Source organism: Pseudophryne corroboree, chromosome 3, assembly GCF_028390025.1.
Source record: "Pseudophryne corroboree isolate aPseCor3 chromosome 3, aPseCor3.hap2, whole genome shotgun sequence".
NCBI classification, from domain to species: domain Eukaryota; kingdom Metazoa; phylum Chordata; class Amphibia; order Anura; family Myobatrachidae; genus Pseudophryne; species Pseudophryne corroboree.
This window is the reverse complement of record NC_086446.1, coordinates 42,619,278-42,640,439: the sequence shown is the minus strand read 5'-3', so window position 1 is coordinate 42,640,439 and position 21,162 is coordinate 42,619,278. Positions and strand designations below refer to the sequence as shown.

Genomic DNA, 21,162 nt, shown 5'->3' with positions numbered 1-21,162 from the left:
TTATATTGCTGTCTCCAGCTGTCCTTTACTTCATATAGATAAATATAGTACAGATACGTTTGCTGACTGTCTCTAAGCTCAATACAGTTCATTAAATCTGTTTCATATAGTGAGGCTTATAACATATTCAGCCCTCACTTGGAACTCACTTCTTTATTCAACACAAAACCTCCTATATGTGTATTTATCCATTTGATTATTATAACACAATATAGTAATAAAACATTAAGCTAACATTTCCCTCCTTTTTATAATAAATCAAAGATTACAGGTTTATCTAGCACATTCCTAACAAGTCTATGCAATAACAGTCTACTCTAATGATACTGATGGTTACCTATCTCCCTACAGGTAGGAAGCTACACCCTATTTGTCACAAAATTGGTGTCTTTGTCTTGGCTTTGGTTGGTAGACCTTTGATTCATATCCATTAGGGCAGACTGTTGTTGGACCTGCTTCGCTAGATGCTTCTGTATTGACCTATATTTGGAGGTGTCCAAAGCATCCTTTACTCGTTTCTGGCAAACTGAAAAACAACAAAGCAGCATCTTAAAACACAAATCTAATAAAATTGCAATTCCAACTGCTTTCAACAAAAACATTAGGATTCCTACAGTCCATCCTTTAATTCCACTGAACCATGAAACTGGATTCAGCCATGACAGCCAACCCCATTCACCCTCTAGAGTGTCAGGGATGTTATGTTTGTTGCCATAAGTCAGCTTTGCATCTTCTATCTCTTGTACATGTTTTTCCACTATTTCTTGAGCATTGTCTGTTTCATTGGTAATAAATGTACAACACAACTTTCCTGTCTGTGTATACAAGGTCATGCAATAACCTCCTGTCTGAGCTGTTAAATAATCCAACAAAAGCCTGTGTTGTAACTGTTCTTTCTTTATTTCTTGAATTTCTTTACCTACATATCTGAAGGTACTATCATAAATTTCTGTAATGTCATCTAAGAGTCCTGCAGGAGATTCAACTCTGTAGTATGCATTTGACCCAAAGAGGTCCAGAAATCCCATTCTCTCATGCCAGGGTGCATAGATTAGTTTCTTTGCATTTCTCCCTGCTTGCTTTACCTCTCCTACCTCTGTGCATAGGACTATACTTATTCACTTGCCCTTTTTGGTTTTTAATCATTTCTTTCAGCTCCTCGTGATCTATTGCTCTTGCTAATGGTACTATGCATCCTAAGGTGCAATTCCCATAATCACCATAGTTGAGCCACTTATAGGCATATTTTCCACATAGAAAATACAGATCTCTTGGAAGCTAAGGGGCTATATAGTCCCACATTCTTTTTATGTTCTCTAGTCCTACTCTGGTATCTCCATGTACCATTAACTGAGAAGGGGTACTTCCCGTCTCATTCATCCAGTTAGGGAAATCTGGTCCTGGCCATACTCCAATATTTATCATTGATCTCCCTTCAAGTGGTGTCCCTCCATGGGTTGTAAGGGTTATGGGGTATGGAGCTTCTCCTGGCTTTGTCTCCCCCTTTACACCACCTACTCTGAATGGGGCTATAGTACAAGGGTAAAATGTTCCTAAGTAGACATTTGATGGATACTGTTGAACCTGTCTGTGGTCAACTGCACTTTCCCTTTCCCTTTTTTCAAATTCAATGCAAAAGAATACCTCTGGGGTAACTAGATGTGCCAGCAACTTAGGTGGTTTCTGGTTAAAATATCTATCTGATCTTGCCTTAAATAATACTTCATCAGTGTAGTCTTCTTGAAATTCCTCCCATTCCTCAAATGTGATGGGAAGGAATGTCCACTCTCCCCCTCCTGCTGAGGTGGGACCATGAGAGCAGACCCAACAATTTGTTGTGTCAAGGGCATTCCCTACTAACTGAAGCAACTGTAGCAACATGTTTTGGTCTGATCCACTAGGGGCCTTACACCATTCTGTACATGACTCTTCTGGTGGATGTCCACAGTGCTCACAAATACATTTTGGGGTGAGTGACAGATTTCTGCATTCATGGATAGGGTTTTTTACTTCCCTTTCCTGGCGTGTGACGTTCACTTCACTGCCTCCTCCTTTCTCCAAAATGTCATGTAACTCTCTTTTGTGTTGCCCTATTTCATCACTTATGTTTTTCTTGTATGTGTGGTTTTGACCTGTCAGTTTCTTGTTACACATACAATCTTTTTCCCCAACTACAACGTATATGGCAAGAATAGTGCCTACTGTTACCAGTGGGACACCCAATATTATTCCCCAAAGTGCTTTATCTGGCCTGGGGCCTAGTAATTTGTACATTTTTTTTGTTTCTTCTTATCCAAACTTAACTTTCAAAAGTTTGCAGTGTGATACATGCGCCCAAGCCTCTCTGTCCTTCAATTTCACAGATGTTGGTGTAGTTAGTAACACCTGGAATGGGCCATCATATCTGGGCTCCAGAGATTTCCTCACGTGTCTCTTCAGGTACACCCAATCTCCTGGCTGGAGATGATGTGGATTCTGATCTGCAGTAGAATCTGGAAGGGAATCATGTGCTACAACATGAAGATGGGTTAGTCTCTCAGTTAGACTTTTCACATAAGCAGTTAAATCACCATGTTTATGCTGCAATTCCTGTGGATAATAACATCCTATCTTAGGTATACTACCAAACAAGATTTCATATGGTGAATAACCTGACTTTTTGTTAGGTGCAGTTCTAAGACTAAATAGTGCCAAAGGCAAACAGTCAACCCATCCCTTCCCTGTGTCTTGCATAGCCTTCATGAGCTTTGCCTTGATGCTATAGTTCGTTCTCTCCACTAATCCACTTGCCTTTGGACGGTAGGCCGTGTGGAAGGCCTGTTGTATGCCCATGTCCTCCATGATATGAGTCATGACTGCTCCTGTGAAGTGACTTCCTCTATCTGATTCAATCACTTCTGGTACTCCGTACCTGCATACTATTTCAGTCAATATTTTCTTTGCTGTATTCTTTGCTGTGGCTTTAGCTACTGGGAAGGCCTCTACCCATTTGGAGAAGGTATCGACACAAACCAGTACAAACTGGAACGGGCCTTGAGTTGGCATCTGAATATAGTCTATCTGTAGTCTCTGAAATGGCATATTGGCTTTTGGAATGGCTCCTGCTGGAGTCTTGGTTCTACTTCCTGGATTTGAAATTCCACATATCCAACATGCTTGTGTGTGCTTTTCTGCTGCACCTTGGAATCCTGGGGCTATCCATTTTTGGTTGACTTGTCTCGTCATTTGATCTTTTCCTGCATGGGTAATTCCATGGCTTACTTGGCACATAGCTGAATATAGCACTCTTGGCAAACATGTCTTATCTTCTGTTTTACAGAGTCCTGTATCTTGGTCTTGTATGGCTCCCTTCTTTTGCCACTTGTACTTCTGATTTGTCAGAGCTTTTGGCTGCTTTCTTTGCTTCGGCATCCGCCAAGTTATTTCCTCTTGTTTCTTTAGTTTGGTTCTTGGTGTGTGCTTGGATTTTTATGATGGCTACTTTGGTTGGCTTGTCCAGAGCTTCAAATAGTTTCTTTATCAGATCTGCATGCTGTATCTGTTTTCCTGTAACTGTCTTGAAGTCTCTGCTTTTCCAAATTTGGCCATAATCTTGCGTAATTCCCCAAGCATATCTGGAGTCTGTGTATATATTAGCTGTTGTGTTTTCTGCATACTCCAGAGCTTTAGTGAGAGCTATTAGCTCTGCAGCTTGTGCTGATAGCTGTGCTGGTAAACTTCCTGATTCAATGATATCAGTCTCTGTTGTAACAGCATACCCTGTATATGGGGTTCCATTATCATAGTATCTTGATCCATCCACATAGAGGTTGTGCTGGGCATCAGGAAGGGCTGTGTCTGTGACATGAGGTAACAGTTGAGTCTCTTGTTCCATCAGAGCCATGCAGTCATGGGAAAAATTTGTATTGTGTATATTTTTATCACTTTCTGCATTCCCATAGTTCATGTGGTCCACATCATCCTGGTTATTCTGGGTACCATTGCTAGAGATATATGTCCCTCTTCTCCCTCCTTTTGAATCTAGGGATTCACACTCTGCTGCTTCTTCCTGCAATAGGGCTGGTAGTAGAGTTGCTGGGTTGAGGGTGGTGCATCTTTTAATGGTGACATTTGTGGCACTTAGTAGAGCTACTTCATACTTGGTGAGTCTTGCAGCTGATAAGTGCTTGGTTCTGGCTTGCTGTAGTATTTCAGTCACCGCATGTGGTACCTGAATGATCAGTTCATGATTAAGCACAATGTCTATGCATTTCTGTTTGAGAACTGCTGTTGCTGCAACTGCTCTGATGCAGGTGGGTGCTCCTTGGATAATGTTGTCCAGTTTGCTTGAAAGATAAGCCACCGGGCATTGCTTGCTTCCATGCGTCTGTGTAATGACTCCAAGTGCATGACCTCTTTCCTCATGGCAATAAAGAGTAAATGGCTTGGTGTAGTCTGGCAGACCCAAAGCCGGTGAAGATGCTATGGCAGCCTTAAGGTTCTGAACTGCTTCAACTTGTTCTGTGGTGTAGATTGGAGCATCTTTCTTTGTGCTGTCATACAAAACTGGCATGTAGATAGAAGCATGTGGTATCCATTCTCTGCAGTACCCAACAAGACCTAGGAATGATCTGGTCTGTTTAATAGTCTTTGGTACTTTGGTTTGTAGAATAAGCCGTTTCCTTTCTTCTGTAAGGTGTCTGGCTCCTTGTGAGATACAGTGACCAAGGAAGATGACCTTCTTCTGGCATAGTTGAAGCTTTGCTTTGGAAGCTCTGCAGTTTTGTTCTTCCAAAAATTTCAACAGTGATACAGTCTCTTGTTTACATTGGTCTTCTGTGCTTGTGGATAGCAGTAGATCATCTACATACTGTATGAGCTGGGTGTTTTCTGGAAACACTGGTCTCCAAGCTTGTAAGATGAGTGACATTGCTTCGGTGTAGTCTGATGGACTGGTTGCTCCTCCTTGTGGAAGTCTAGTCCAACAGTACTGTCTTCCATCATGGTGAAGGCTAGCATTGCCTGTGATTCTTCAGTGATCGGTACGGAAAAATATGCGTTGGCCAAATCAATTACCGTAAACCAGGCCCCTGAAGGTGGGATCTGGTTCAGCAAGGTATAAGGATTTGGCACAATAGGAGAATTGATCACCAGTCTCTTGTTGACTTCTCTTAGATCATGAACAAGTCTATATTGTACTTCTTGTGCTTCATTTTGACCTTGACCTTGACTTTGACCACCTTTCTTTTTTACAGGAAACAATGGAGTATTCCATGGGGATCTACACTGGACAATGATCCCATTTTCTTGAAAGGCTTGGATTTGCTTTGTAATAGCTTCAGTTTGTGCTGGGGTGAGAGGATACTGCCTGATTGAGACAGGTATGGTTCCAGGCTTGAGCTGTAGGTGGACAGGTTGAACTCGTAGTAGTCCAGTATCCATCTTTCCTTTTGACCATAGTCTGTCTGGAACTTGAGAAGTAACCCATTCTGGGAGGGTTAGTTCTGAGCTGGACTTGGCAGTTTCTTGCAGTAGGTAAACTTCAATTGCTGCTTCAATGTTAGGCTTCATGATAGCTGGAATATTGCTGGTGTACTTGATTCCTTGTGGAGTATACTGAATAGTAGCTTGCATGACGTTAAGGATATCAGCTCCCAACAAATTCACTGGGCATGTAGGTGAAGTCAGAAATTCAATGGGTACAGGTGTAAGTTCGTCATTTATAAGGAGAGAAGTTGGCTTACTTCTTTGAAGAGGGAGGGGCTGTCCTCCCAGTCCTGTCCCATTAACATAGTGATTGGTTAAAAGTTCTTTTGGGACATCAGTTTTCTTAAGTACAGTGACTGCTGTTCCAGTGTCCAAAAGGCATTCCAGGGTGTTTCTTGTAGGTAGAGTAAGCATAACAGTAACTTTAATGGGGTCAGTGTAGGTGTTGCTTGAGCAGGTGGATCCCGGAGCAGGAATCTGTAATTCCCGTTCTACCGTGAAAGCTGGAACACCATCCTTAGACTTCAGCCACGCAAGGTATTTTCTGCATTCCTTCTTTTGATGACCTGTAACCTTGCACCAAAAACATTTACCAGTCATGTCTTCACCTTGTGCATCCCTTGTAGTGTAGGGTCTGGAGTTATTAACACCTCTACCTTGGTTTTGGACCTTTTGTGTCTTGGTGTTAGACTGGGCAGCCTGTACCACATGTATAGTAACAGCTGGTGCTTTGGATGTTTTTTTATTCTGTTTTCCCTGTTCATGATCCTCAATTCCTTCTAGGACTTCTACTAATGAGGTAATGTTCATCAAATTTGCTTCTGGTCTGACAGCATACAACTGCTGTCTGTATTCATGTCTAAGTCCATTAAGGAATGTAGTCTTTAACAGTCTGGCATTATTAGGCTGTGCAATGGGAAAACCTTCATTTTCTTGTTTGATAGACAGTCTGTCATAATATTCCCTTATGCTGAGGTTTTCTGTATCAGATCAGGCTCAGCTGGTGCAGTGTCTCTGATTTGCTGACATCTGACTTGTACTCTATACAACAGTTGTGAGCCTGAAGCCATAGTATAGCGGTTGGCTTCAAGGGGAGCATTCTCAATTTTCCCTCTATCACCATCTGCCTCCTGAGCAGCTATGGCAAGAAGCATATTATATTCACCTATTCCTATAGAAGCTCTAAGAATCTGTTCTAAATCAACCCAACACGGCCTATACACAAGATACACTTGTTTAATCTTTTTTTCAAACTCTGCTGGGCTTTTTCTGATATTTGGTAACTCATTTACAATTCGCATAATGTCTGAGGGGAACCATGGTATGTACTGTTCCTGTTCCACATATTCTGCAATGTAACCATTATCACTAGGTAACAAATTAGTTGTATGTCTGGGATTAGCATGACTACTAACTCTAACAGGCATTACATTGTAATTTTTACGAGATATTCCTCTTGGATCTCTGTTAGGACTACTAGCAAAGTTCCACAACCTCCTAAATATCCCATGAGTTTTTGGTTTAACATTTCCCCCGTCATTAACATTTTGTGATTCACATGGTCCTGAATTTGGCTCTACCCAGTTACCACAAAAAAAACATTTTTCACTTCCCTCCGGAACACATCTCCCACAATAAAGACACTTTCTTTAAGGGTAGTGGATAACATCCCTAAGAACCAGTGTACCTTCTGGATTTTTTTTTTTCATAACTTATCGTTTTTCAGGTGTCATTTGTTCTGCATATGTTGCTGAAGGAGTTAAAACTCCTGCTTTATTATGTGTCCTTGATTCTGCATGCATTGATATCAGTGAGGGATATAAGCTCCCTGTAACAGCTGGTGACTTTAGCTCTGTGTGCATTGATACTGCTGAGGGGGCTGACCCCCCTTCCACATTCCCATCATTATAAATAGCATTACATGTTATTGGAACATAGGGTGGTGGTATTACATTAGACATACAATCATCCTGCCTAATTCTTCTCTCATCTTCCAGTTCTTGTGAGACAATAAGCCATATATTTACAGTGTCCAAATAACCTTTCTTTTGTAACCAGTGACCATCTGTGGCCTGGAACCTTTTCCAAGCCTGAGTATCTAATATTCCTTCCTTTGGAAAATTAGCTCTTTTAAGGATAGCGTTAATACGCTTAATTCGTCTCCTTCCCTCTCGCTGTGCTACAATGTCTATAGGTAAGCGCTTTTTCATTCTACTCCCTTTCCCTCCCATTGGGGTAATTAAGCCCTCTGGGTGTGGCCGAATCCACCTGCGGTGAAGAGGGATATGTCCTTGAACGAGAAGTATCTGTATATCACTGGCTATAAGTTTTGTTTGGACACAAACCTTTCTTAGCCTATTTTTGTTTCTACTGAAAATTAACTTAACTTGTCTGGCTTTAACCTACCACATCTATAATGCATGTAATTTAAAACACCATATTCACCATTTACTAATGTCTGAGAACTTGCTGTGCACACTGCCAGTCTGCTACAATGATCATATGATCATCATAGTCAATCATTTAACTATAAAGAATTCATTTCTATGCACTGACAATAATTGAGCATTCAAATGATATCCCACTATTCTAGCAAATTCTGTTAAAACGCCTTTCCTATTTTGATTTGCTATCTATGTTGCAAAAAACACTGGGTAAATACTGCAAAATAATTAACCTTGGTACGCCTTTGTACCGCACACAATTGCAAACTTGGTACGCCTTTGTACACAATTTCAATTGTTCTGTGGGCGCATGCGCTAATAGGACATAAACAAAGATTCAGTCATTCAGCCACTTTAGACTTTGTACAACATGTAACAATGTTTTTATCAATGGTGTAGGCAAGGCAAGGTTTGTGTCTCATATGACCACCCAGGTGCTTCCATTGACAGGTGACAGGACAAGCCTACAGTTGCGCGTGCCAAGGGCTGTCTTTGATGACCTTATGGACCAACCTCCTTTATACACTTTACACCGTTTCTTGTTATCTTAAAACAGACACTTTACATGACACAGACAAGACAGTAAGCTGTTCATTATGGCATCAACTGTTGGTCAGCATACCACAAATTCTAGCTAGCATTCAGGTCCCGCAAATGGCTGACCCAACTCTCATACAAACATATGACAACAACTGCAATATGCCTTATGCCTTATCTTTATACTGTAGCTGCAACAAGCAATGCACCTTAGCTTAAGCAATATACCTGTATATGCCTTAGATTACAACAAGCAGTAAACTTTAGCTGCGCAAGCAATACACCTGTATCTGCCTTAGATTACAACAAGCAATACTTTAGCTGCGCAATACAACATAATTTAAGTAATCTAGGCTGTGTGACAAGATACTTGGGTTTCTTTATAATGACCGTTCAAGGAAAAACATAAATGCCTATTGTCTCTATAATGTACTAAAAATTACACTCAGGGAGTCTGATTTTGAGTAAAATATGACTGTATTAGAATCGTTTTACTCACCCAATATGAAATCAGAGTCCGTGAGAACAATTTTGCTTCCAACACAGAAACTTCTCATTAGATGCTTTTCCTTGTGTTAGTCATCCCGTCAAGAGCCCTCATTTAATGATATCGTTGCTGTCTAGGTAGCCTGTGGATCCCTTCAAGTATCATGTCACCTCTGGATATCAGGTCATAATGTATTGCTGAGAGAACTCAATAAGACACACAGCCGTATGTCTCATAAGTAATCTGTTTACTGTGTTGTCTTCAGAGCATATATAAGGCACATTGTACATATTAGTCATGGTGGTCAGCTCACATTACTGTCCCCGAAGGTGGGGGCACACTCAATATAACATATGTTCTTTCCATCTTTGGTAATCAGCAAATGTGCAGTGTACAGTTCATTTTACAGCATTGGTTACATCATACACTTTCTATAGATGTTTCTCACTTCTTTATTTAACACAAAAACCTCCTATATGTGTATTTATCCATTTGATTATTATAACACAATATAGTAATAAAACATTAAGCTAACATCTGGAACCACGGTTCTGCTGTGTATGCGTCGACACGCTGTCTTACCACACCTGTGTGGTGTTGACTGATCCCCAGTAATCGCTTGCCCAAGCACGGAATGGTAGCTGGCAGAAGGCGGAGCTTAGAGATGCTGGGTGCACCCAAAACAGCCAAATAACGGGGCTATGTTTGACATAACCCTGCAGGTCAGAGGATGAAGCGGTCGTCTTTAGGCAAAAGATGTTTATTCGCTCAAATAGTTTTAAAAAGAACTGTTCTCTAATTTTAGGGGCAACAGCAATACAGCTGATCACTGCAGACAGAAGATTCTATATACCCCATAAAGCTCGCAGGACCATTTTTATACAGTAAAACCACACTGAATCTCATGGGGTAGTCCCACCTGAGTCTTTTCCATCCAATCAGGATATCTTACAAAATATAAATAAATTACATTTTAAAAGGATATAACTGCATAAAGCAATTTCCTCCTTCCTGTCACACAGACAAAGTTTGATGCCGTTTAAACTGCTTCCTTTACCACCTGGTAATTTACAATTCTCCTTTGATCACACAGATTCTTTAGTTTCTACAGTAGTGTCTGTATTTGTAACATATGGTACAGGAAAACAACTTATACAAAGTATAGAAATTGTTTCCCCCTGCCATTCACGTATCTGGAGTGAATATTCAGGAAATCATTGAAAACAAACTGATTTCTCCAATAGCATAGACACACCAAAAGAACACCTAGGGGTCATTTCACAGGAAGTGATGTAACCAAAGCATTGGTCATTTCACTCTTACACCTTCTCACAGGAACTGCAGAACCCAAGCACATTACCTGCGGTGCCCTGACCAACACATCAAAAGATCTGATCACACTAGGAGGTTACTGAGCATATGACTTCCTATGTGAGAGTGTACCATGACTTATCCTATAGTTACTTAGAGCATCTTGGATACAAATACATTCTAAAACGTGCAGTTTATAACTCTCCAACTACGCACAGCGCAGTGATATAACATAGACACATTTTTAAACACTCCGCTCCCGGCGCTGTTAGTACATTTGAATGGAGTGCCTAGCGCCCATTGTCTGTAAAATGGGGCCGTACATGGAGGAATAACCCCTTCAGTGCCGCTGACGCCATTGTCCCTCTGGCTGACGGGGTCTCCGACCACACTCTCCCTATATGATCTGTAGAGAAGCTGTGTGTCTTATACAGTGATATTCTGTTGTCCAGTCTTAAAGTAATCAGACATTACTAAAGTGTTATTTTGTTGTTATTCAGGGTGAGCACCTTTCTGATATGACGGCCGAAGATATAGAGGGAGAAGAAGAGACGTATGTGACTGATATGAAGGCAGAAGATATAGAGGGAGAAGAGACGTATGTGACTGTTATGAAGGCAGAAGATATAGAGGGAGAAAAAGAGACGTATGTGTGGAGAGATCAGAAGTGTAAGGAAGAGGAAATCCCTACAGGTATCAGCACAGGTAATAATCCTTATTACAGAAAAGAGTCGCATATCCTTGCTGCATCACTACAGAAGTCTCTTCCCCTACAACCTCCTCTGTCAGTACAGACTAATGAGGAAAATGTATCTGCTCAATGTGGGAGTCGGGTAACAACAGCCCCTATTATATTCCTGCTCTCTCCCTCACATCATGTAATTGTCTTACCAGCCCAGAGATCTGGCCAGTCTCCTCCCCACACTCTCTGGTGTATCTCATACATCAGGAGCCATCATCCCCTATTGTACTCCTGCTCTCCCCCTCACATCATGTCACTGTGTGTTACCAGCCCAGAGATCTGATCAGTCTCCTCCCCACACTCTCTGGTGTATCTCATACATCAGGAGCCATCAGCACCTATTATAGTCCAGCTCTCCCCCTCACATCATGTCACTGTGTGTTACCAGCCCAGAGATCTGACCAGTCTCCTCCTCACACTCTCTGGTGTATCTCATACATCAGGAGCCATCAGCCTTTATTATACTCCTGCTCTCTCCCTCACATTATGTCACTGTGTGTAACCTGCCCAGAGACCTGATCAGTCTCCTCCCCACACTCTCTGGTGTATCTCATACAACAGTAATTAGGTCGTCACTATAATGATTGACTTATTGGCTTAATTTACTAGCATAAGTCTGGTGGGACTATTCTACCTGGGGATGACCAGATTACCATATAGAGGCTGCTGTTGCAACATACGTATCCACCTGGAGCACTTTGTGTAGTGTGAAAGCAGATGTTGGTAGTTCAGCCCACAAGTGTCTGGTATGTATGTGTGGGGGCAGTCTGGATAGATATTGTGGTTTAGCAATGTCACTAGCTGAAGAGACTTTCCTGTTCTGTAATGCTGGCCTGTGTACATTACATAACAGAGTCTGCATTATGTGGGGGAGAGATAATCATTGTTGATGTGCCATTTGCATGTCCCTGTGGCTGGGGCTATGACAGATGTGATTTTGGGAGCAGAAGACAATATGTAATCTGTTCTCCAAGAGTCTTACTTGATGTTGGTACACTTATAATTGTAATGATGTGGTCATAGTTTATAAGCTGAAATTTACCAACTAAACATTATTCATAATAGTGACACGGTGATGTAGTGGTGAGCAGTGTTGTCTCGCAGCATTAGTGATGAGTTCAGTTCCCAACCAATGTTTTAACTGTGTGGAGTTTGTATGTGTTTCCTGCAGCTCTGCAAAAATCATACTGGTAGGTTAATTAGCTTCTGACATATATGAACCCTAGTGTGTCATGTGGAATGTAGATTGTTAGCTCCACTGGGGCAGCGAATAATGTGATTTTCTAGTTATTCTCTGTAGATCGGAGTAATATGTGTGCACTGTATATAGAACTGTGCATTATACTAGTTATATTATTTCCAGCAGATGGAGGCACAAGCAGGAATTCCTTGGAGGGAGATCTCATCTTGTCTGCAGATAGTAAAATAGAAGATAACACCACACAGGATTCTCCAGGAGACATCCCCATTTCTCTAACTATACATCCAGTACCTGATACTTCATCTGATCCCTCTAATCCAGATGACTATTCATCCAATACCTCAGATTTTGTAAACATCATGCAGCACATACATGTGATAAAATATTTCCATGCTCTGAGTGTGGGAAAAGTTTTGCACACAAATCAAAACTTGTTATACATCAGAGAAGTCATACAGGTGAGCGACCATTTCCATGTTCTGAGTGTAGGAAATGTTTTCTGTGTAAATCAGATCTTGTGAGACATTACAGAAATCACACAGGTGAGAAACCATTTCCATGCTCTGAGTGTGGGAAAAGTTTTGCACTCAAGGGACAGCTTGTTAAACATCAGAAAATTCACACAGGTGAGAAACCATTTCCATGCTCTGAGTGTGGGAAATGTTTTCTGTATAAATCAGAACTTGTTATACATCAGAGATGTCACACAGGCGAGAAACCGTTTCCATGCTCTGAGTGTGGGAATAGTTTTGCATTCAAAGCACATCTTGTTAGACATCAGAAAATTCACACAGGTGAGAAACCATATCCATGCTCTGAGTGTGGGAAATGTTTTATGTATAAATCAGAACTTTTTTTACATCAGAGATGTCACACAGGTGAGAAATCATTTCCATGCTCTGAGTGTGGGAAATGTTTTCTGTGTAAATCAGAACTTGTTAGACATCACAGAACTCACACAGGTGAGAAACCATTTCCATGCTCTGAGTGTGGGAAAAGTTTTGCATTCAAATCACAGCTTGTTAGACATCAGAGAAGTCACACAGGTGAGAATACATTTCCATGCTCTGAGTGTGGGAAATGTTTTCTGTGTAAATCAGAACTTGTTAGACATCACAGAACTCACACAGGTGAGAAACCATTTCCATGCTCTGAGTGTGGGAAAAGTTTTGCATTCAAATCACATCTTGTTGTACATCAGAAAAGTCACACAGGTCAGAAACCGTTTCCATGCTCTGAGTGTGGGAAAAGTTTTGCATTCAAAGCACATCTTGTTAGACATCATAGATGTCACACAGGTGAGAAACCATTTCCATGCTCTGAGTGTGGGAAAAGTTTTGCATTCAAATCACATCTTGTTATACATCAGAGAAGTCACACAGGTGAGAAACCATTTCCATGCTCTGAGTGTGGGAAAAGTTTTGCAAGCAAATCACAGCTTGTTAGACATCATAGATGTCACACAGGTGAGAAACCATTTCCATGCTCTGAGTGTGGGAAATGTTTTCTGTATAAATCAGAATTTGTTATACATCAGAGATGTCACACAGGCGAGAAATCATTTCCATGCTCTGAGTGTGGGAAAAGTTATTCAGGCAAATCACAGCTTGTTAAACATCAGATATCACACAGAAGTAAAGCATTACTATGAGCTGATACATAACAGGGTTGAAGCAACACTCCAGTGACACTTTAAGTTACCCATCTACATATAATTGGAAGGTGTGTCATTAATATAAGACTGGAAAATATCAGTCAGATAAAACTTACTAATTCTATATACTCGCGTATTTCTCATACGTCCTAGAGCAGTGATTTTCAACCTTTCTTGACTCGAGGCACGCCGAACAAGACTTCAAAATTCCCAAGGCACACTATCGGTTACCCACGAGGGAAAAAAACAAAAACATTGGCCCCCACAGATATAAAATAAGCACATTGGTCCCCACAGTAATTAAACACATTGGCCCTAACAGTTATGAAGCACATTTCCCCCACAGGTATAAATCAAACACACTGGCCCCTACAGTAATTGCACACACACTGCCCCCCCCCATCCCCTTGTAATGGCACTCACAGCCCTCACAGAAATGGCACACACTGCTTACCCCTGTAATAGTAATAACAGCCCCCACAGAAATGGCACACACTGCTTACCCCTGTAATAGTAATAACAGCCCCCACAGAAATGGCATACACTGCTTACCCCTGTAATAGTAATAACAGCCCCCACAGAAATGGCACACACTGCTTACCCCTGTAATAGTAATAACAGCCCCCACAGTAATGGTACACACACACACTGCCCTCCCCCTCCCCCCATGTAATAGTACTCACAGCCCCCTCTTTAATGTCAGCCTGAAGTACTGCATATCCGAGCTGGAGTAGTATGAGCTGTGCAGGGCAGTCCGTAGCACACATCAGCACCAAGCGCGGGCGGAAATGCGCACGTCACCATAGGTCACGGACCGGGCAGCAGGAGAGCTGACTGTGCTGCCGTGCATGACTGCTGGAGGACCCAGGTATCTCTGGTGTGCGGCGGAGGAGCACTGTCGGCGGGCGGCGGAGCACTGTGCAGGGCAATTCTGGTGTCCGGTGACCGGCAGGCTGCGGCACACCTGACAACTGCTGGCGGCACACTAGTGTGCCGCGGCACAGGGGTTGAAAAACGCTGTCCTAGAGGATGCTGGGGTCCACTTCATGACCATGGGGTATAGATGGTTCCGCAGGAGCCATGGGCACTTTAAGAATTATCAAATGGTGTGAACTGGCTCCTCCCTGTATGCCCCTCCTCCAGACCTCATTTTTAGAAATGTGCCCCGACAGACACTGGATGCACACCAGGGAAGCTCTACGGAGTTTCTCTGAAAAGACTTGTTAGGTTTTTTATTTTCAGGGATTACTGCTGGCAACAGTCTCCCTGCTTCGTGGGACTGAGGGGGCAGAAGTATGAATCAACTTCCTAAAGAGTTTCATGGCTCTGCTTCTGGTGACAGGACACCATTAGCGCCTGAAGAGTACTGAACGCTAGCCGTGTCTAGATGCTCACTCCCACAGCACGCCATCACCCCCCTCACAGAGCCAGAAGACAGGTGAGTGTAAGAAGATAGATCTTCAATCAACATAACACACAGGGTGCTGGGCGCACGGGGGGGTGGGCACCCTGGGCAGCAAAATACCTTACAAACTGGATAAAAGTGGGCATAAGATGCCCAGGCACAGCCCTACCCCTGCCAGTATAAATATTATATGAACATTTTTGAGGTGAAATTGCACCATTGCGGGGGCGGAGCTTCCTCTTCAGTCAGCCAGCACACTGCTCAGCGCCATTTTCACTCAGGCTGCAGAGACAACGCTGGTCCTCCTCCACTTCTGACTACAAGTATCAGGGTGCAAAGTGGAGGGGGGGGCACAGCGATTTTGGTACTTTACAGGTGTATTTACATTGTAAAACAGCACGGCATGTCAGTGTGCATTTTGTGTTCACAGACATATACTGGCGCTGGGGATGTAAACTGGCTGCTCCTAAACTGTGTCCGTCTGGCAGATTTTAATGTGGGTCTGTCCCCTACAAGTCCCAGAGTGTCTGTGTGTGTGTAATACTCGAGTGTGACATGTCTGAGGCAGGGAGTTCTTCCCCGGAGGAAACCATTTTAGGGACACACAGTTGTAATGTGGTGGCGCTGCCGGCACACCAAGAGCCTGCATGGGTGAAAGAAATACGTGATAGTATGCATCATTTCAATAGGAGGTTAAATATGTCTGAATCTCATGCAGAATGCTGGAGAAAGTCTGTGGAAGATGTGATTTTTCAGGGTTCTGTTCTTCCACCCGCAGGCGACTCCTCTGGGTCACATAAGAGACCGTTTGCAAATATTGTAAATACTGATAACGACACGGACACTGATTCCTGTGTCGACTTAGTGACTCCAGGGAAATAGATCATAAATTGGTGAAAAATATACAATATATGATTGTGGCTATAAGAGAAGTTCTGGAGGTTACAGAAACCACTCCTGTACCTAAGGAGAAGGCCTATTTCTATAAAGAAAAGAAATCTAAGGTTACTTTCCCTCCTTCCCACAAGCGAAATACTCTCTTTGAAGGGGTGTGGGTGAATCCAGAAAATAAATTTCGTATTCCAAAGAGGATTCAGATGGCTTATCCTTTCCCTGCTGATGACAGGAAAAAGTGGGACTTACCCCCTGTGTTAGACAGTGCACTGTCCAGGTTGACAAATAAAGTGATTCTCCCTGCACCTGGGACGGCTTCACTAAAGGAGCCGGCAGACCGCAAAATGGAGACTACATTAAAATCCATTTATGTTGCCAATGGTACGCTGCTCAGGCCCACAATTGCTTGAGTCGCGCGATTGAAAAATGATCAGAAAGCTTGTCATCAGATATTGACTCGATTGATAAAGATGAGATACTCAAGTTAGGGAATATCAAAGACGCTGACACATACATGCTAGAAGCCATGAAAGATATTGGACTCTTGGGTTCAACAGCCGCTACCATGGCAGTATCGGCTAGGCGGGCGTTGTGGATTCGCCAGTGGAACGCGGATGCAGATTCCAAAAATAATATGGAGGCTCTCCCGTATAAAGGTGAGGCCTTATTTGGTGATGGACTGGATGCGTTAGTCTCGGCGGCTACCGCAGGTAAGTCGACCTTTTTGCCTTCTGCTCCAGCAGCGGCAAAAAAGCCATCACTCTCACATGCAGTCCTTTCGGCCCAATAAATACAAAAAGGCCAAAGGTTCCCTCATCTTTGCAGGTAGGGGAAGGGGAAAAGGAAAGAAGTCCACAGCGGCTTCAGGATCCCAGGAGCAGAAGTCAACACCTACTTCTGCCAAATCTACAGCATGACGCTGGGGCTCCCTTGTGGGAGGCCGCTCGGGTGGGGGCACATCTAAAACTGTTCAGTCAAGGTTGGATTCAATCTGGCCTGGATCCCTGGGTTTTACAAATAGTGTCCCAGGGGTACAAGCTGGAGTTTAAAGACGTTCCCCCATGCCGATTTTTCAAATCGACTTTGCCAGTTTCTCTACCGGAAAAAGAAGCAGTAACAGCGGCAATTCAAAAATTATGTCAGGATCAGACAAACCCCTCACAACAAGGGGAGGGGTTTTATTCAAGCGTCTTTTTAGTTCCGAAGCCGGACGGCTCGGTCAGACCGATCCTAAACCTAAAAAATCTGAATCTACTTGAAACGGTTCAAGTTCAAAATGGAATCACTAAGGGCAGTGAGTTCCAGTCTGGAGGAGGGGGACTACATGGTGTCAGTAGACATAAAGGATGCTTACCTGCATGTTCCCATTTATCCGCCCCACCAGGCTTATCTGAGGTTCGCGGTTCAGGATTGCCATTACCAATTCCAGACGTTGCCTTTCGGTCTCTCCACGGTGCCGAGGGTATTCACCAAGATGATGGCTGAGATGATGGTCCTCCTTCGTCAAAAAGGAGTCAGTATTATTTGTTATTTGGACGATCTCCTGATAAAGGCGAGATCCAGGGAGCAGTTGCTACAGAACATCACAGACTCCCTGTCTATACTCCAACAACACGGTTGGATCATAAATTTTCCAAAGTCACAGTTGGAACCAACGAAAAGATTGTCTTTCCTCGGAATGATTCTGGACACAGAGGTTCAGAGAGTTTTTCTTCTGGTGGAAAAGGCTCTGGAAATCCAGAAAATTGTGAAACATATATTAAAGCCAACAAGTGTGTCGATCCATCAGTGCATTCGATTGTTCGGAAAGATGGTGGCGGCCTATGAGGCCATACAGTTTGGCAGGTTCCATGCCAGAGTATTCCAGTGGGACCTGTTGGACAAGTGGTCGGGTTCCCACCTACACATGCACCGGAAGATGGTCCTGTCGTCAAAAGCCAGGATTTCGCTCCTGTGGTGGCTACACAGTTCTCACTTACTAGAGGGATGCAGGTTCGGGATTCAGGACTGGTTCCTGGTAACCATGGATGCAAGTCTCCGAGGCTGTGGAGCTGTCACTTAGGGGGAAAGCATCCAAGGAAAATGGTCAAGTCAGGAAACCTGCCTTCATATAAACGTTCTGGAATTGAGAGCCATTTACAACGGCCTTCAACAAGCGGTACATCTTCTGCAAGATCACCCGTGCAGATCCAGTCGGACAATGTAACAGCAGTCGCGCACATAAACAGGCAGGGCGGAACGAAAAGCAAAGCGTCAATGGCAGAGGCGAAAAAAATCCTCCGCTGGGCAGAAAAACAACTACGAGCTCTGTCGGCAATATTAATTCCGGGAGTAGACAACTGAGAAGCAGACTTCCTCAGCAGACACGATCTCCATCCAGGAGAGTGGGGCCTCCACCAAGAAGTTTTCACAGAGGTGACAAGTCTTTGGGGAGTTCCTCAAGTAGACATGATGGCATCTTGCCTCAACAAGAAGCTTCAGAGATATTGTTCCAGGTCGAGAGACCCTCAAGCAATAGCAGTTAATGCGCTGGTGGCCCAGTGGGTGTTCAGGTCGGTATATGTCTTCCCTACACTTCCGCTGATCCTAAAAGTTCTCAAAATAATAAGAACAAGAGTTTGTGCAGTCTTCATTGCCCCAGCCTGGCCAAGGAGGGCTTGGTACCTAGATCTTCAGGGGTTGCTCATAGAAGACCCTCGGCCTCTTCCTCCTCGAGAGGACCTGCTACAGCAGTGGCCGTGCATATGTATCAATACTTACCTCGGCTACGTTTGACAGCATGGTTGTTGAGCGCCGGATCCTAGCTTGAAAGGGTATTCCCAAGGAAGTCATTCCCACTCTTATTCAGGCCAGGAAAGGAGTAACGTCTAAATATTACCACCGTATTTGGAGAAAATGTGTCTTGGTGTGAATCCAAGAAATCTCCTGCCGAAGAGTTTCATTTGGGACGTTTTCTACATTTTCTACAGGCTGGTGTAGATGTGGGCCTTCGTTTGGGGTTGATCAAGGTCCAGATTTCGGCCTTGTCAGCTTTTTTTTTAAAGACAATTGACCTCTCTTCCAGAAATTCAGACCTTCATGAAAGGTGTTCAGCACATCCAGCCTCCATTTGTGCCTCCAGTGGACCTTAATGTGGTGTTGCAGTTCCTTCAATCGGATTGGTTTGAACCTCTACAAGAGATAGAGTTGAAGTTTCTCACTTGGAAAGTGGTGATGCTTTTGGCTTTGGCATCCGCAAGGCGGGTGTCTGAATTGGGGCCTTTGTCTCTCAAGAGCCCTTACCTGATCTTCCATGAAGATAGGGCAGAGGTTCGAACTCGTCAACATTTTCTTCCTAAGGTGGTTTCATCTTTCCACATAAACCAACCTATTGTGATGCCAGTGGTTACTGACACGTTCTCTGACTCAGTCTCTAGATGTCGTTAAGGTTTTGAAGATTTATGTCGCTAGAACAGCTAGGATACGGAAAACAGAGGCTCTGTTTGTCCTGTATGCTCCCAACAAAATTGGGTGTCCTGCTTCCAAGCAGACTATTGCAGCTGGATCAGAGGAACGATTCAGCATGCTCATTCTACGGCTGGATTGCCGTTGTCTACGTCGGTGAAGGCCCATTCTACTAGGAAGAGGGGCTCATCCTGGGCGTCTCGGCATTACAACTTTGCCGAGCAGCTACTTGGTCAGGGTCAAACACATTTGCAAAGTTCTACAAGTTTGACACCTTGGCCGATGGGGACCTCAAGTTCAGTCAATCGGTGCTGTAGGGTTATCCGCACTCTCCCGCCCCTAATGGAGCTTTGTTATAAACCCCATGGTCATGAAGTGGACCCCAGCATCCTCTAGGACGTATGAGAAAATAGGATTTTGATACCTACCGGTAAATCCTTTTCTCCTAGTCCATAGAGGATGCTGGGCGCCCGTTCCAGTGCGTACTCTACCTGCAGTTTGGTTTATTAGAGTTACACATGTTGTGTTATATTAGTTTCAGCATGTTGCTGTACTTGGTTCATGCCTGTTGGCGTGTGTTATTTTGAATGCCATATTGTGCAGCATGGTTGAGGTGTGAGCTGGTATGTATCTCACCATTAGTATTAAAGTAAATCCTTTCCTCGAAATGTCCTTCTCCCTGGGCACAGTACCTATAACTGAGGTCTGGAGGAGGGGCATAGAGGGAGGAGCCAGTTCACACCCTTTGAAAAGTCTTAAGAGTGCCCATGGCTCCTGCAGAACCGTCTATACCCCATGGTCATGAAGTGGACCCCAGCATCCTCTGAACTAGGAGAAAAGGATTTACCGGTAGGTATCAAAATCCTATTTTTGCAGTTATACAGGTATACCTATCGTATAATATACCTTACATGGAAAATGAGCATATTCCATAAACACATTATTCAATTATAAGATACAGTACATGTTCTTTTAACAGACTTTGTACAAATACTTCTTATTTCTGGGAAGCAGGTCCAATGTGTGTAATAGAATTGGAATTAGCCACAAATAAGGCTAACCAGCTTCTAGCTTGTTACCAAGGACAGTAGGTCCTAATATGAACATAGAACTTAGAGAGATTCTTCAAGAATGTATGAGATTAGTGGGTGTGGTAAAAGGATTGGGTGTAACCAAGTATTATAAAATAAGTGCACCATCAAATTTCAAGTTATCTTCCTGTAACCTTGAGAGAAACCAATGCTGTCTCTCAGTCTGTACAAAGGCGTGGTCTTTGGAATAAATAATTCTTTATTAAACTGAATCCAATTCAATCTGTTACTTCATACAACATGGAAATAAACTATTCAACAGACATAGAGAAGCTAGCATGAGGACATGGAGTTGCAGGTAAACGGGAAACTTTAGGAGGAAGGTTACTAAACACATAGTGTCTGGACTGTAGGTATAAGAAAAATAGGGATTGTGGGAGATTGTACTTTGTACACATTTGTTGCTAGGAATAAATAGTGCCCCAAGATTTCCTGAAATGCTGGAATACCTTTATCTTTCCATGTCTGATAGTGAGCTATTGTGAG

General features: G+C 43.1%; 1 protein-coding gene across 1 annotated transcript in view; it reads left to right on the top strand.

Moving 5' to 3' along the window:
- LOC135057133 (oocyte zinc finger protein XlCOF7.1-like) overlaps positions 1–20,883 on the top strand; it is a 352,188-nt gene extending 331,305 nt beyond the window's left edge. Inside the window, exons 7-8 of the mRNA XM_063963029.1 lie at positions 10,746–10,950; positions 12,515–20,883. Of these exons, the coding sequence (XP_063819099.1) occupies positions 10,746–10,950; positions 12,515–13,839 (1,530 nt within the window). The 3' untranslated portion in view covers positions 13,840–20,883. The remainder of the gene's footprint in view (positions 1–10,745; positions 10,951–12,514) is intronic.
- The last annotated feature ends 279 nt before the right edge of the window (positions 20,884–21,162 follow it).